Source organism: Macrobrachium rosenbergii, chromosome 12, assembly GCF_040412425.1.
Source record: "Macrobrachium rosenbergii isolate ZJJX-2024 chromosome 12, ASM4041242v1, whole genome shotgun sequence".
Lineage (NCBI taxonomy): Eukaryota > Metazoa > Arthropoda > Malacostraca > Decapoda > Palaemonidae > Macrobrachium > Macrobrachium rosenbergii.
The window spans coordinates 50,664,866-50,680,906 of record NC_089752.1 but is presented as its reverse complement, the minus strand read 5'-3'; the positions used below and the strand labels follow the sequence as shown (position 1 = coordinate 50,680,906).

General features: G+C 39.6%; 1 protein-coding gene across 1 annotated transcript in view; it reads left to right on the top strand.

Annotated features, from left to right (window-relative positions):
• Positions 1-16,041, top strand: part of LOC136843655 (transmembrane protein 181) — a 393,597-nt gene that overhangs the window by 355,699 nt on the left and 21,857 nt on the right. Inside the window, exons 14-15 of the mRNA XM_067112206.1 lie at positions 3,164-3,266; positions 4,925-5,149. Coding sequence (XP_066968307.1) covers positions 3,164-3,266; positions 4,925-5,149 — 328 coding nt within the window. The remainder of the gene's footprint in view (positions 1-3,163; positions 3,267-4,924; positions 5,150-16,041) is intronic.

The window sequence follows — 16,041 nt, the reverse complement described above, 5'->3', positions numbered from 1 at the left end:
TAATGTTTGAGATGACTTTGAAATTATATTAATAATATAATTTCAAAGATTAATACAGTAGTAGGATACTAATTTAAGGTATGTTTGATGTAGGATGATATTTGAACTTTCAAGATAGGCAGTTATAAGTGTTTTTAGAGGGGGGGTTCTAAGTATTTGTGGATTTTAACTATTTGCGGGGCTCTGGAACACATCCCCGTGAATACGGGGGTTTACTGTATAGCTCAAACTATCATCTAAAACACTTTAATATCATTTCAAAGTCATGTTACAAGATTACCCTTAAAAATATGTGGCTTACAGCTAAGTGTGAAAACTATTCAAGTTGCCCCTATTTTCAAGTACATCCATTTTCTCATACCTTAAACTATCATCCTACACAGAATATACCTTAAACTATATCTAAAACACTAATGTAATTTCAAAGTCATCTTAAAACATTACCCTTAAAAATATATGGGATACAGCTAATAGTGAAAACTATTAAAGTTACCCCTACTTTTCAAGTGTATCCATTTTCTCTCATGCAGATTTGAAGCAGTCCCATTTTCTTTGTACAGTACACAGGGAAACACTGGGGAGTTCTCTATAAAGTACCTTAATATTTAATATACATTAAAAAAAGAATACATTTTATTGATGGTTTGCTTTGTTTACATTAATAGTAATGTTTGAAAATTAGTAAATCGTTTTTTATCATAAAAAATGTATTTAGTCACAAAAATAACATGAATATATAGTAAATTTGTGAATACTTCTCGACAAAAAATCGGCAAATTACCAAATTTTTTGTGAATAATTTGGTGATAAGTTCCACAGAAAATCCTCTAATAGGTGAAGCTGCAAATCCTGAACCGCGAATAGGAGGGGTTGACTGTAACATGATCTTTATATAGCCAGTATGTCATAAGATACCTGTTGTTGCAAAAGCTAGCCTATGCAGATGGTTTTGTAATTTAGCAGTTGTCTTATACTACAGATGTGAGATAAATTCATGAAAATTTGCCATAGTTTTTGACCTCGTCTTATTTAAAGGTCATCATCTACGGAAATATAAGGTACACCTTTATAAAAATACATGTACACCCTCAAGCACCTTTAAGAGGTGCAAAATAATGAGCAGGAGGACAGGTATTGCTACTTTATTCAGAACGCAGGCTGCTTATAAAGCGCCGTGCGGAAGTCACACAGAGGAATACAATAGAATTTAGGTGACGAGGTCAATTACTCTCGGCAGTAATTACAATGGATAAATACAAGTAATGTAAAAAGTGAGTTCACAAGAACTGACTTAACAACATTCTAACACATGTGCAAAAGAAGCAGATACAAATGAATTAGTAATAGATACATATTTATACAGGAAAGATATGGCTGATTTTGCTTGACCCAATCCTATAGGAGCGGTATTGAAGAAAACGGGTGGTTCATCATAGAAAACTCGCTCACCGGGACTTTACACACCTAGCTACCTTTTATTCCCAAAGAAAAAGGGAAAGAATGGTGCACAAGGTAGAAAACCACACCTCATTTACATGATAGTTGGAGACACAGAAAGAAGCGAACCATAAGTTAATTTTTTTAAGTAATTATAATACCCACTCAGTAATACATCTTAAAGATATATAATTCATAATCCCAACATTGATGATCCAACTATAATACTGAAGATGTGATGAAATTGAAAAACACAGGGATGGTCACTGAGGTGGCTATAAACAGTTGGGATCAAAATACCCACACTAACGATAACCAGAGGGGAGAGCACAAGCGGTTTGCCTCCTGACAACTCCAGGAGGTCAAACACTTGGCTTGGACGAGCAGCAGAAGAATGATTGCAGCACACAAAGCAAGGAGCTAAAAAATAAATACATGGGAGTACAGAACTTCCGGAAGAAATTTGAATGAGTCATGAAAACAAGTAGTTGACCTCCTCTGTTGAGGTGCCAAACCCACAACATAAAGTCTGTTGGGTGATGAAAAGGGAACAGAAGTGTAATTCTGTAATGGTAGGGGCATAATCTTCAACAGAGATCTGTATTAAGCATGTGTCCAGTACAAGTGTAGCAAGTACATAAGGTTCTTAGGACAACTTTGATTATCCTTACTTTTGCAGGGTCTGATGTACCCTTCCATGTGAATATTGAAAGCGAAAGAATGACAGTTTAGCCATTCAAATAAAAGCCACTACAGTGGACACTCATCGTGAATTTGTAAAAAATTAGAAAAATAGGTGTGAACTTTATAAAGAATTCTTGGCCAATAACAATTCAAAGCTTATTTGGTGGTTACAGAACTAACACTAACAGTGCTTAGTAAGTAGTTATTTATTTGTTTTTTGATGAATAGCAAAACACTTTGAATTAGTTAGGCTGAAATGAAACTAGGAAACAATGAGAACCATTTATACATATTACTAATAATAATAGATGATCTAAGTGACCATCAAGAGGGTAACAATCATTTATAAAGAAGAATTTTATTTCCCATTACCACAGCAGCAATATATACAATATGTACACAAAATAATTCAAATAATAAAATGACCTTAAAAAGTATTTTTTGTATAAATGAAGATTTTCCTTGATTGCTGGGTTGGTGATGATTGTCAAGGTTTGCATTTATGTGCAGTATATTCTTATTTTTTTAAAACAAAGATCATACTTTGACATGCAACTTTATTTTGTTCATAGGAATGACTATACTCATGCAATTGGCTCTAGGCAGCCAACTTTTACTTACTGTCAATATACAACAAATGATATTAGTAGAAAAATAAAATTTCCAACATTTTGGTATCAGAAATTAAACTTGAATGAAGGAGCAGTCTTCATATATATATATATATATATATATATATATATATATATATATATATATATATATATATATATATATATATATATATATATATATATATATATATATATATATATATATATATATATATATATATATATATATATATATATATATATATATATATATATATATATAAGTAAAACAGATTACAGTTGGACTCTGTAATGTACAATCTAATAAACATTTGTTAGAGATTTTTAGTAATACAATAAGCATGTATTTCAGAATATTTTTAGTAGTATAATTACAGTATGTTGTTAACTTACAGGTACTCTGTTTACATGCAAATTTCTCTTTACAGAAATTCAAGGTGTTTTTCTTCGTTATTGGGGCCATTTACTTGTTATACCTTCTGTACTTGATTATCACGGCTTACAGTGAATTAAGGTCAATGCCGTATTTTGGTAAGTTCTTATATCCTTGTACTGTGTTCATTCACATTTGTTACATATTTTGTTTTCTATGCAATCTTAAAACACCCAAGTATAGAATTTGAAGTAACTTCTGTCCTTGTATTTCATTGATCCTTGAGGACCTATGAGAATGAAAGATAACCATTTGGATAAAAGGCAGAAGAATGTAAAGAAAGAAGAGGGATCTGCAGAAAATAGAGAATGGACACTTTCTGAGATCTGTTGGCATTATAATGCCAAAAGCATATCGAAAAGAGAGGCAGTAACGAAAAAATTTCTGAATGACATCAAACACCCATTTTTAAGCAAATATCACCAGTAACTGTTAATGCTGGTGCAACTAGTATTACAGGACATAAAAACTAAAGACTAGGTATTATCCTGCACACAAATCACCAAATTAGTGTTGGTCAAATTTTTCAAGTAAAATCCCACAAACCAAGACTTGTTAACACAGCCTGTGGCCCAGACACCTTTTAGGTTCAGGCATTGGCATAAGCTCCGGAGCTCTGTAAGTATTAGTGTTTTCATTTTCTGGCATTCAGAGGTTGAGGAATGTTTGGTATCACATAATATGTTAGTTACATTAACTTTTGCAGAATTGAGTTTATTTTGAACAGCCATGCCTGTGTTGCTCTCTGCACCGTAAAAATTTTTTTAAAAATCCAAGAAATTTATTAATAATCATTCGCATGATTCATACTTTTTCATATTAGCAATACAACGTTGTTTATTATTTCATTTGTACTGCAATCTTTTCATTACTAGATATAAAACTTATTCACTATACTGTAAACTATTTAATTAAAAAGTTGTTTCATTTTAATGAGACCACAGTATCACATTACATACTTTTTCATGTTAGTAATACAAGTCTTGTCATCACCAGATATAAAACTCGTTCACTATATTATAAACTTTTTAAAAGCCCAGTGTTCATGTTTAATGAGACCACAATGTCACATTACTAACTAGATTCTCTTGGAACTTGCCTAATAGATTTATTATTGAAGGCGTAGAAAATTTGAAAAGGTGGCCAGTTGAAAACTTAGGTAGATAGGTAGAAAGAGGCCAAATAGAACTGACGAAAGCAAATAGCTGGTGACAGAAATGGAACCACAGGCCCAAGATATGCTGCATAAACTTAAATGTGACATGCAAGTTGGAAACACTGTAGTGTAAATATGATAGCCACACACACACAATGAACCTTCAAGTTTTAATAGACATACATTACACATTGTATGTTGGTAATAAGTATTCAATAACAAAAAAAGATGATGGGGAGATGCAAATGTTCTGTAATGATAGGCCTCAAATTATGAATTTTTTTACTTACAAGGCATTTTGAGTTTGAATCAATAAACTAAATGTGGAAATCTGTTAATATGTTATCCAGTACTGTGATGCCAGTTTGACAAGTCTTTAAAAAGAGAAGGGAAAAATAACAAAATTATGAGTAATAGTTGTGTAGCTGAATATACGCAGAAAAATATTACATGGAACTGTTTTCCAATAAAACTACCCTTTTAATAACCAGTTATTGTGGGTACTTAAAATTTTTAATGCCAATGTGACACAGCTATCTGCTATACAAAAAACAAATATTCTTCCATCATTTGTTACTTAACTGACTTTGTGTTTTACAGATATGCGTCTGAAATTTGTAACGTTACTGATGCTTATTGTGCTTTGTATAAGCCTTGTGATTACTGTGCTACGATTTGGTATTGGAGCTCTTGAGGATAATTTTGTTTCTCAGCTGTCAACACAGTACGAGTCTTCAGCACAATTTATGGCCTTTTATGGTCTCTTGAATCTCTATCTGTACACAATGGCGTACGTGTATTCACCATCAGAGAGAGCTTTAATGGGTAAGTTTTAAATTGGTTTGTTTTTACAAGTAGTGTTTATGCCATGAAACTTACTTGGTAATGCATTATTACAGGCTATTATATTTGACTTGTTTCATCACAACCCCATCAGTCATAAAATGTCCACAAACAAATTTTGTCTTCCAGACAGAAGAGCAATCATTCATTTATGCATTGCCTTGATCCTCTTGTAGGAACCAATAGCTTTTTCATTGTTTAAGTGTCTGTTGAACTGCACACAGCTCTATCAAAATCTCCCCAGCTCTTTTTTTTGCCAGGCAGTCTCAACAGTTTTCATTATCATTACAGTATTCATATCTAATGGGCTGTTCATTGTAAGAGGCAAGTTTCATTGTGCTTTCTTTCTTTTGTTGTGTGGATATTAGTTTGGTTTCTGCTTTGATTTATGTATTTGGTGTTGAGTGTTGTAGTTTTCTGCAAAAGAAAACTATCGTTCTGGCGTTGTCTGTCTGTCAGCCCTCAGATCTTAAAAACTACTGCGGCCCTGTAGCCTCAGTAGTTTTTATTTTATTTAAGGTTAAAGTTAGCCATAATCATGCATCTGGCAACAATACAGTATAGGACAGGCCACCACCAGCCCTTGGTTAAAGTTTCATGGGCCACTGCTCACACAGCATTATACTGAGACCACTGAAAGATAGATCTGTTTTGGGTGGCCTTGATTATATGATGTACAGAAAACTCGATTGTGCAGAAGTTTTGGCATATTTTTTACTTGTTTTTCTTGATAACAATCATGTCTGTCATGTGCTAGTACTGTCCGACCTTGAAAATCCGGCATTCTGTGGTCCAGGAACTCCTGAGATCTGGGATGTTTTTTAATTAGCCGCCATTAGATCTTGAGCGGCTACAAGGGCGACGCCACGTTTCAGTTTTTGGATTTTGGAACTGAAGCTTGCTCCGTAAATACACAAGCAGTTTATTTCCAATAAAAACATTCTGTGAAACTGAAAAAAAGGATTTTGACAAAGGAAAAATCTATTTCTGGGGAGGGGCCTGTGTCACCTGGTGAAATAATCCATTCAGCACTTATTTGTGGTAATTCCGTTGTTAGATACCAGAGAAAAGCTTTAAATGTAAAGCTGGGGTTACCCCCTCAGAGCGAAAGCTCAAGAAATGGAGTCGTATATGGTAAAGGGTGAGATTGTCACAATCACGGACCTGCCCTATAAAGATTCCCAATGTCAAAAGTCCCAACGAGAGAGTGCCGATACAATCCCATGCACTGCCAAGGACTGTACACAAGGCAACACCAGACGTATTCCATGTTAGCACCCACCCACTAGAATGATGTTTACCATGGGAGGGAGAGAATGAAAAACAGGGTGGGTCATCAAGATGACCGGGCCCCTCCCCAGAAAATAGATTTTTCCTTTGTCAAATCCACTTTTCTGATCGGGTCCCGTGTCAGCCGGGTGAAATAATAACAGAGAAATAAACATCATTCTTATGCTATTAAAGACTTAAATAGAGACGTTGAAAACTAGGAGAATTCTACCCTGAACATTAGTAAGGTCCTCTAAATTTCATGTGTAATGAAAATACAATGTAAGTGGTCACCGTCTAAGATCATGAGTTTAGAATTGAACCTGAATAGGCTTGTATTGAAAATACTTTTCTGCCTAATAGCAGACACAATGACAGTACCCCCCTTTTTAAAGAGAGGATCTGACAAAAATTAAGCGAGGTCCTGTCTAAAAAAGCCTTGTAAGGAGAAAACTGGGACCACAGAAACAGACCTTGTAAAGGGGAGAAGTTTCCAAGGTGACCACACACTACCCTTTGATGAGGGGAAACCAAACTGATTGGTTCCGCCAGACAGGGTTCAGACAGTACAGGAAAAACTAACACTAGAAGCTAAGCTGATTAAAAATTTTGGGGTCTTCCCCAACAAGGAAAGATAAGAACAAGATGATTGTTGGTTCAAGCTAGCTCCGATACATTACTCAAAGACCAGGAAACCGAATGTGGATTTGGAATACTGAGTCTCAGACGAACACAGACCTTAGGGATGAAAGTTAAGAGCCTGTGAGTCTGGTTCCAACAAAACACTTTCCCTTTCAAGGCCAATGCGTCCGCATCATTACTGTAGCCCAAAACTATGCAAAGAGTGCTAGTTACTTTTAACTGCAGAACCATACTGCAGTAGAGTAGGATCCCTTGACTGATTTTAGGAAACAGTAATAACAAGACCAAGATCAGTTTCCTCCTAAACTGTAACATTCACAAAGACCACAAAGCCAGGCATCAGAACTTGAGGGGGCTGACGAGGCTGAGTTTATACCAGTCGTGACAGCTTGATAGTTTGTGGCTGAATTGGGTTGCAAACAGACCTACTTCCAGGTCCAGGAAAGGTCACAAGACTACCTGAATGACACTCCGCCTAAGGACTATTCCGACACCAGGGGAGGCCCTGGATAGGGGAAAAAGTAGTGACCTTTTGGACCCCTACAAGAAGGGTGGTAGACAGAGGCGCTTGTGTCTGTTGGTTATGGAGAAGAATGAACCATAACCTGAATGAAGCAAACTCGAGTTCAAAACCACTTGTTTATGCAGCAGCACTACTGCTGTTTTGTTCAGAACCAGCCTAAAAATGAAACCTCTTGGGAGGGAAGAAGTTTCCCAGGACAGGAGACTGTCACAGCCCTCCAAAGCGTTGATATGGAACTGCCGAACGTGACTGACTAAGTTCCATGTACTTCATGGGACCAAAAATATCCACCCCACCCGCCCAGAGAGGTGACGGTGTGGAATACTGAGGCCGGAGGGGAAAGCTGGAGAGGAACTGACTTCGATAAGCACTTGACAGTTGTGCAAGGCCGGAGGCCACTATTCAAACAGGAGGAATCAGGAGACACGTCCTGACTCCACCATACCTCCTCGGGTTATAAACTCCAGCTTTGACTTCAGAAGGAGAACTGTCACTGAAGCAAACTGGAGAAAGCCCCAAGACCTTTTCTTGGGCACGGCGGAGAGGTATGCTTGTGTTAATGAAATGATAAGATCGCCCTTGCTATCTCTTTCCCTTCCACTGGATTCACAACTACTGAAGGCCACCCTCCTGGAATCAGGTGGGATTCCTTCCTGGTACTTTAGAAGCCCAGAGACTCTAGAAAACCGAATATAATGACCGGCACCCTCAGGCAATTCCGGCGCTGGGTGCCCAAATAAGCCAGGCAACTAGATATGCAGCTAGCATAACCTTCTAATACCGGAGCTGTTGAACTACGTACTGTTCAAACTGGCAAAGACTCTGGGGCTGCATTGAGGAGGCATGAACCTGAAGGGGTACGCCTGCTCCCGAGTCTGAATCCCAAGAAGGATAAAACCTTTCTGCAACCAAGATGTGAAAGGAAGCGTCGGAAAGGTCTATAGAGGTGGTTACGGCTCCACGGAGCAGGATCCGAACCCACAAGACTGAAAGCAACTGAGACTTGCCGCATTGAATGAGGAAAATAAACGGGACATGCCCGGAAAAATTTTCCAGTGGAAGGGAACTTCCTTGGCAGACTGAAAAGGCCTGACAGGCCATTCACAAAGCCTTCCAGAACTCTGGCCGGAAGCTGACTGAACCTGATTGGGGAGAGGGAAACAGTCCAGCTCCCCCCGGCCTGATAACTATACTCTGGGCCCAGGGACTGAAGTTCCAGTGGCCCCGAAAATGGTACAGCCTCCCACCGGCGTTGAGAAATATACTACAGGGAGGAGGCTTGATTGTCTCCCTGAAGCGAATGCCTTCCCAATTTCTCGGAGAGGAGCAGGATGCATCCCTGCTCTATGATAACCCTGAGGGTCAGAGCCTCTGGCCAAATGTCTAGTGAAAATTCTTTCCTTGGGTTTTGGTATGAATCAAAGAAAACTCCGGGAGGCACATGGGGAGGCAGAGACACACGGGGTGTTACAAGGGGCTGATGTGTTGGCTGAACCCGACACATCGAGTGGAGGCTGGGAGTGAGCTGACGGTTGTCCAGGGGCAGGAACCTGAAGAGCCTGCACCACCGGCTGAGCAGGGGCGCTTGAACTACATGAACTTCTTTGCGGACTTGGGATAGGGCCTGAAAATCAGATTGTTTCCGCCGGGTACACCCACGGTCTCTGATTAACATTAGTAGCCCGACGGACCGTAATAACGCCCACCTGGGGGAAAAGATTAATTCTCCAGGTGAAACTGTTCAGAGATTTTTCGCTCATGAGGAACGGAGGGCTGGCGAAAAAGTGTTTTCAGCCCAACCGACTGATGAAATGAAGGGGACCTGCAGAAAACCTGACAAGAGAGATTTTATCAGGTGAAACAATGAACCGCCATTATATACCAGACATTGTTTCCGTTAAAGCTCAAAAGAATTCCAGGGCCTGGCAAGCCTGACTTACCCTGTTTCAGCTTCCGGGAATTGATTTGGAAGCTTAGGAGCTGTACGCTGAATAAATTAGAAGCGTAGTCCGGGGTTAGAAGATTCACTGTGAACGTATCTGTGATATCTGTCTCCCGGAAATGCCTGAGCCATTTATTTTCTAAACAAGCCTGTTGATAAGAGGGGCTACATTCGGAGCACAAGGGTAGGAAGCAGGGCTCTCAAAGAAACACGGTAAGACCCATAGCTGGCATGAACTTGAATTCTCCGCCTGCCACTCCATTAGAGTTCTCAACGGAGACGATGTGTCCAGCCCTTAGGAAGATGAGGGTCTCTTAGGGATCCTGCAGATAGATACCATGCTCCTTCTGACAGTCTGGTAAAACCCGGATAAGGGGATACCAGGCCGGAAGGGAAGAAATGCAATTCCACCAACCTCCGTGTGCCCACACCCCGATAGGAGGGTGCCTTCATGCTGGGAAGCATAAAGGGTTAGGGGCGCCAAGATTCCCCAGACTGGAGGGGGAAAAGAGGTGGAGATGTCCGAATGATAGAATTCGAACGGAGCAGGATTTTGCAGGTGATCCATTGACAATGTGTCTTGAGATTAATCTCTTTGGGATTTAAGCTCCTGGGAAAGGGAAGGCATGGACCATGAGGTAGATAGATAGTTTGATAGGTTGACAATGACCCCAAAACGAGCTCCTTGTAGAGAGACCCGTAAAGAGTTTTCAACAAAGGAAGGAGGGGTAACCGCCTTGCTTTGCTTGGGCGACCCTTTCAGAAGATTTGGCCAAACTCAGAGACGGCACCGGATTAGAGATCCCAGACGTCCTCGAGGCCCCGGAGCGGGTCTTCTTGGTTTAAAAAGGGTCTTTTTGACTGATTTCACCTTAGGGACGGTAGACCAGGAACCGTCGAAAAGGGATGAGGAGTCTAACTAATCCCTAAAGGAAAAGTTTGCCTCACTAATTCCAGCTAAAGCGGAAAAGGTTTGCCTCACTTATTCTTGCACCTACTTATCGCTCCGGGCGATGTTCAGGTTCGAGAACGAGAAGGCCGAAAGCGCAACGTCTTCAGAAAACTCTCCGTAAACAGCAGAGTTAAAACTGCGGCCGGCCTCAGGAGGGGAAAATTAGGACCCCAACACCGAGATCAACTATTAATAGAGTTTGTGCGGCGAAAACTGAGACGGAGTTTGAACTGCGAAAAACCGGAGTTTGGCGGAGGAAACCGATAGGCGTATATGAAGCCTACCGATTTATCGAAATCTCGCCGGAGACGGAGTTAACTATTAATAAGCCACAGCGGAGGGAAATCGATAGGCGTTTTATGAAACCTACCGACCCACGAAATCTGCGTCCGGAGAGCCCAAACACCAAAGAGCGACTATTAATAAGCCACATGAGGTGGAGCTTGACGGAGGTAAAACCAACAGGTGTATATGAAACCTACGATTCATCAGGTAGCCTGCTCGGAGAGCATAGCGATAACGCCACCTACCCGGGTACCAAGCGACTAATAATAAGCCATATGAGGCGCGGCGGTTGGCGGAGATAAAACCGACTGGTGTAAATAAAACCTACGGATTCATCAAGTAGCCTGCTCGAAAGAGCATAGCGTACTTTACAACCTTCCGAGCCAAGAATAATCCACAGGAGGCGGAGTTTGGCGGAGACGAAACCGACAGGTGTATATAAAACCTACGGGTTCATCAAGAAGCCTGCTCGGGAAGAGCACAGCGTGCTTCTCAACCTTCCGTGCCAAACTATAAATTCTCCAAAACAGACTGTGCACCGAATGGGAACTATAGACTCGTGACTGCTGGTTTGTTGCAGGATAGCGGAGCATTCCTGCACTCGACAAAACCAGCTGAAAACGTATGAGAAGTCGGGCATGCTGGAACGGATGCCGGGCAGAGTACCGTAGCAGCGATAGCCTAGTCAGACCAGGAAAACCCCGGAGAAACCGGAGAGAAACCGCTAACAGGACAAAACTCATAGACATAAAAACAGAGTCAACGGAACATTCGAGCGACCATGTTTATGTGATGGATATAAACATAGTGGGAAAGGTTATGAACTGTTGGGAGTGGGCGCGACTCAGAGCCAAGAGGAAAAACCTGGAGGAGGATATCCTTAATGAAGTGATAGCGGTGGGGAATAAAACGCCACCGCTAAACACTAAAATCGCCGGGAGCAGTAAGCAAGGAGAGCGCCCAACAAGATAACGAAACACCGAACAGGTAGCAAAAAGGGAGGGAAAACGCCAAAGTAAATAAAAACAGAAGACAGTTAGGTGGAAAACGCTAACTGGCCTGTGTATGATCCCAACAGTGAGGTGTGAACCTGTAGGAAGCACCACGAGGGAAACAGTCGACGTAAAAGGAAGGGGGAAGGATATGCCAGGAGGTTGGTAACCCAAAGTAGCGACCAGGGGTGGGACAGCACTCCCGGGCGCCCAGAGATCTCAGATCCCCTCGCTATGAGCTGTGTTGCACGACAAGAGTGAGAGAAAAGAGAGGAAGGGCAAAAACCTGACGGCCAGGAGAGCAAAGAAAGGCAAAAGGAGTGTGAACAGGGAGTGGGGAGAGCACTCCTGGTCACCTCCAGGTCCAGGTGAGTGCCAACCGATAAGGTCAGACACACCGAGGGACAACAATCAATGCAGAGGAGGATGTAGGCTACAGCACAAAATAAGGATAAATTGCTCTCAAGCCTTGGAAAGTTAACAAACTTTGAAAACAAACCAAGGGGAGAGAGAGAGCAAAGATAAAAGGGAAAAAGGGATCTCAAACCACAAAATAATATATATATAGTCCGTAAAAAGGAGTGTGAACAGGAGTGGGGAGAGCACTCCCGGTCACCATTGGTAAGCAACCCAAAGAAGGATTGAACTAGGATAGGCTACGCAGGTAAACCTCGCTATTCCAGCTTAACTTATTAGGAACATTAGCCTAAGTGAAAAGCCAAAACAGGGAGAGGGTGGACGTAGGGGCAATATATCCAAGCCAAAACCAAATAAAGGGAAGCACCAGACATAAAACACATATGTACAGAACGAGATCACAGACATGAAACTCATAATGACAGATCGAGATCGTCCCCTCCTTAACGATTTTTCCCTGAAGGAAAAAGAAGCCAACCCTAGGCTAACCTAACTGAGGTGATGTAAAGGAAGGAAGCCCCTAGGAGAGGGGTAAAGGCTAACTAATAACTCAAATAATGCATAATAAAACAAAAATTTTCTATAAGGTACATGTAGGAGGATAGGCAGGCCCAACACAACATGAACGTGAAGGGAAATAGACGATCTCCAGTTAAATGAAAGTACCCAAAATAATTAACAAAATTCAAAAGCATCCAAGCACAAGGTCAAAATTAAATGTAACAATGAAAATCATGTTCCCATAAGCTTAGAGAAGTGAGTCTAAAACAAGGCAAAATAAGGCCAAAATAATGCTTAATAGGCCCGAGGGGAACCACGAGCCTAAACAACAAGACAGCACTTGACCAGGAAGGGAACACAAAATTCACAAAATAAACAAAATTATAAAAACAAAGTAAAAACCAATAGCAGTACCAATGAAAATAAGATCCCCAAAGGCTAAGAGAAGTGAGTGACAAAATTAAAGCATAATGAAGGCCATGATAATAAGCGAATGGGCTGGAGGGGGAAGCTGAGCCTAAACGCTCAAACATCACATTCTCGAATGAAGACATGATAAAAGCGAATGGGCCCGAGGGGTAGCTCGAGCCAAACGCTAAAACAGCACTCGTAATGAAGCCATGATAAAAAGCTTAATGGGCCAGAGGGTAGCTCAGAGCCTAAAAAACATCACTACCCGCAATGAAGCCATGATAAAAGCAAATGGGCCCGAGGGGGCAGCTCGTAAGCCTAAACACTAAAACAACACTTTGAGTAAATGGGTACAGAACAAACATAAAATTAATCAAACCCACTAAAGTTAGGGATCATTACTGGGGAAACATCCCAAACAAAAAGGGATACAAATAAAAAACAAAACAAAACATGCCGACCCAAGACCAAGAGAGGTCATGAGATGACGTGAGAGGAGATCGAGATTTGGCGTTATAAAATCCCTTTAATTAATAAACTAAAGGAAAATAAGGAGCCTCAATCGCCTAAAAAACAATAAAACACTGGTACTCAGCTCAATTGAAGAAGAACTTTTTAGAATGCCATAAAAATCCAAAATAGAGCACAAAATAAGGATCACAACGAAATTACGGTGAAACGAAAAACGTATGCTAAAATGGAATGCGGCTAGTGTTGCTCTTGTATACAGTCCGCGTAGTGCATGGGCTTGTATCGCACCTCACTCGTTGGGACTTTTGACATTGGGAATCTCTTTATAGGATAAGGTTCCGTGTTTTGTAGTTCACCCTTTTCCATACTTCGACTCCATCTGGTGAGCTCGCTCTGGGGGTAGTAAACCTCAGCATTTCATTTAGCTTTCTCTGGTATCCAGCAACGGAATTACCTAGAAATAAGTGCTGAATGGACTATTTCACCGGGTGACACGGACCCGATCCAGAAATAACTACGTGATATTCTTTTTGGTTCAAAAGAATGCCATAAGTAACCATGGGTTTGATTAACTGGTTCTTATGTGTTCATCATTCCATAACTGTATAGCTAAAACCTGGTGGGTTTTAGAGTGTTAATCACTTAGAACTGCCTATTTTGATATTTCATCTGATATAGTAATTGCAAAAATGGCTGTATTTTCAGCATCCTTTTTCCTTTTAGGTGCAAAAACACATTTGTGCAAATTTCAAAATTTTCACCAGGTCCAAATAATTATTTGGATAACAGTTCTAGGGCTATTTTAGCACTTCTTGAGTCCACTGAAATATATTTCTGTGGTTTATTTTAATAATCTCAAAAGCTAATTTATTAAAACGCTGTTTATCAGTGATGTTGAGGCATTATTTGAACAAATGGAACTGATCTTTTATTGAGAAATTAGCCTAAAAGAGAAATTGAATCACAGAGAGATAGATGAGTTAAATTTAGGCCAAGAGGTTGAACAGAAATGGAAGAATAAAGAGGTGGGAATGGAGGTAACACAAACACTGAGAAGTATTGCTGCCAGGGCAAAATAACAGATGCCTACAGTTTACATGAACCATTGACAAAACAACCTGCTCTCATAAAACAAAAGGGTTTGTTCTTAATAATGTATTAGATCTTATTTACTAATATACTGCACTCCTTAGAAATTTATTGCTGTCAGCAGAAAAATGCTTAAACAGCTGGTTCTAAAACCTATTTCGATTTGTTTCCTGGAAGTTTTCTTTGGGGTTGGTTGAGAAAATGACAATCACTAAAGATAAGTATTGACTGGAGGGTTGTTCTTAATCGCTGCATCAAGATTAAATCTTATGGGTTGCCTATTAAATACCCATGAGTCAGAAATCAATTTATCCAGTTTGAAGACATGATAACATTACTTCAATGTGGCAATCTTTTTTTTAAAAAAACAACAAGCTGATTTAATCTGGTTTATTTATTATTGTACAAGATTTTCTTATTCCAAATGCCTTTAGAGACCAAAGATGATGGAGTTTTGAGATACACTTCACCTCTGGAAGAAAAATACTTTGATCCAGTCATTCTATAATTGATTAGTGGGTGCTTTGTTTTCAACACTGTAATTTCCTTTGATGCCTTGTGTGGTGACCTGAACATTGTCTGCTAGCATACTAGAATGATAACTTAAATTGAAGAACATATTTTCAGACAATTCTTATCCTCTGAGACTATCAAGAGTTCCCAAAAATACAGTAACATTTCTTTGGCGCCATGGCACATAACAATAACTGCTGACACTAATGAAGATAATTCTGCTTTGAAACTGATGCAAGAAGTTTCCAAACTATCCATTTTCACAAACATGACTGGCTAATTGGCAGAACATAAAAGGATTGTTATACTATTGTGTTAGACACAGACACATGAGTTCATAAATGATAATAATCTTTGCATTTATAAATTTCAGTTACTGTATTTAACATTCAACTTGGCAATAAATAAATGTATAAATATGTTGTTATACATATATAAAAACATACACTAAAATATATACATACACTTATATATATATATATATTTTATAAATATTCCAACTTATCATACATTTATTATTAAAAAACTTCAAAATCGAATTATCAAAACTCTTTATCGAATCACTGAGCTGGGTATTTCCAAAAACACATCTTTAGTATTAGGCGTAACACCAAGGGAATAACTTTACTAACCTCTGAGATAAAATGGCTTTAAGCTTCTTTTTTTGGAATTCTGTATCTCAATGTTTGAAAAAGACTGCGGAATATAGGCATCTATTTTAACCGAAGAGGCCAAAGAGAACTAAATAACTGTCTTAGGGGACACATCAGAATGAAATCAGTGCTTTAGAATTCTGTCCCATTGAGAAAATTCATCTTTCATTAGAACGTGAAGTGATGAAATAAAATACCAGAACTTCCAGGGACA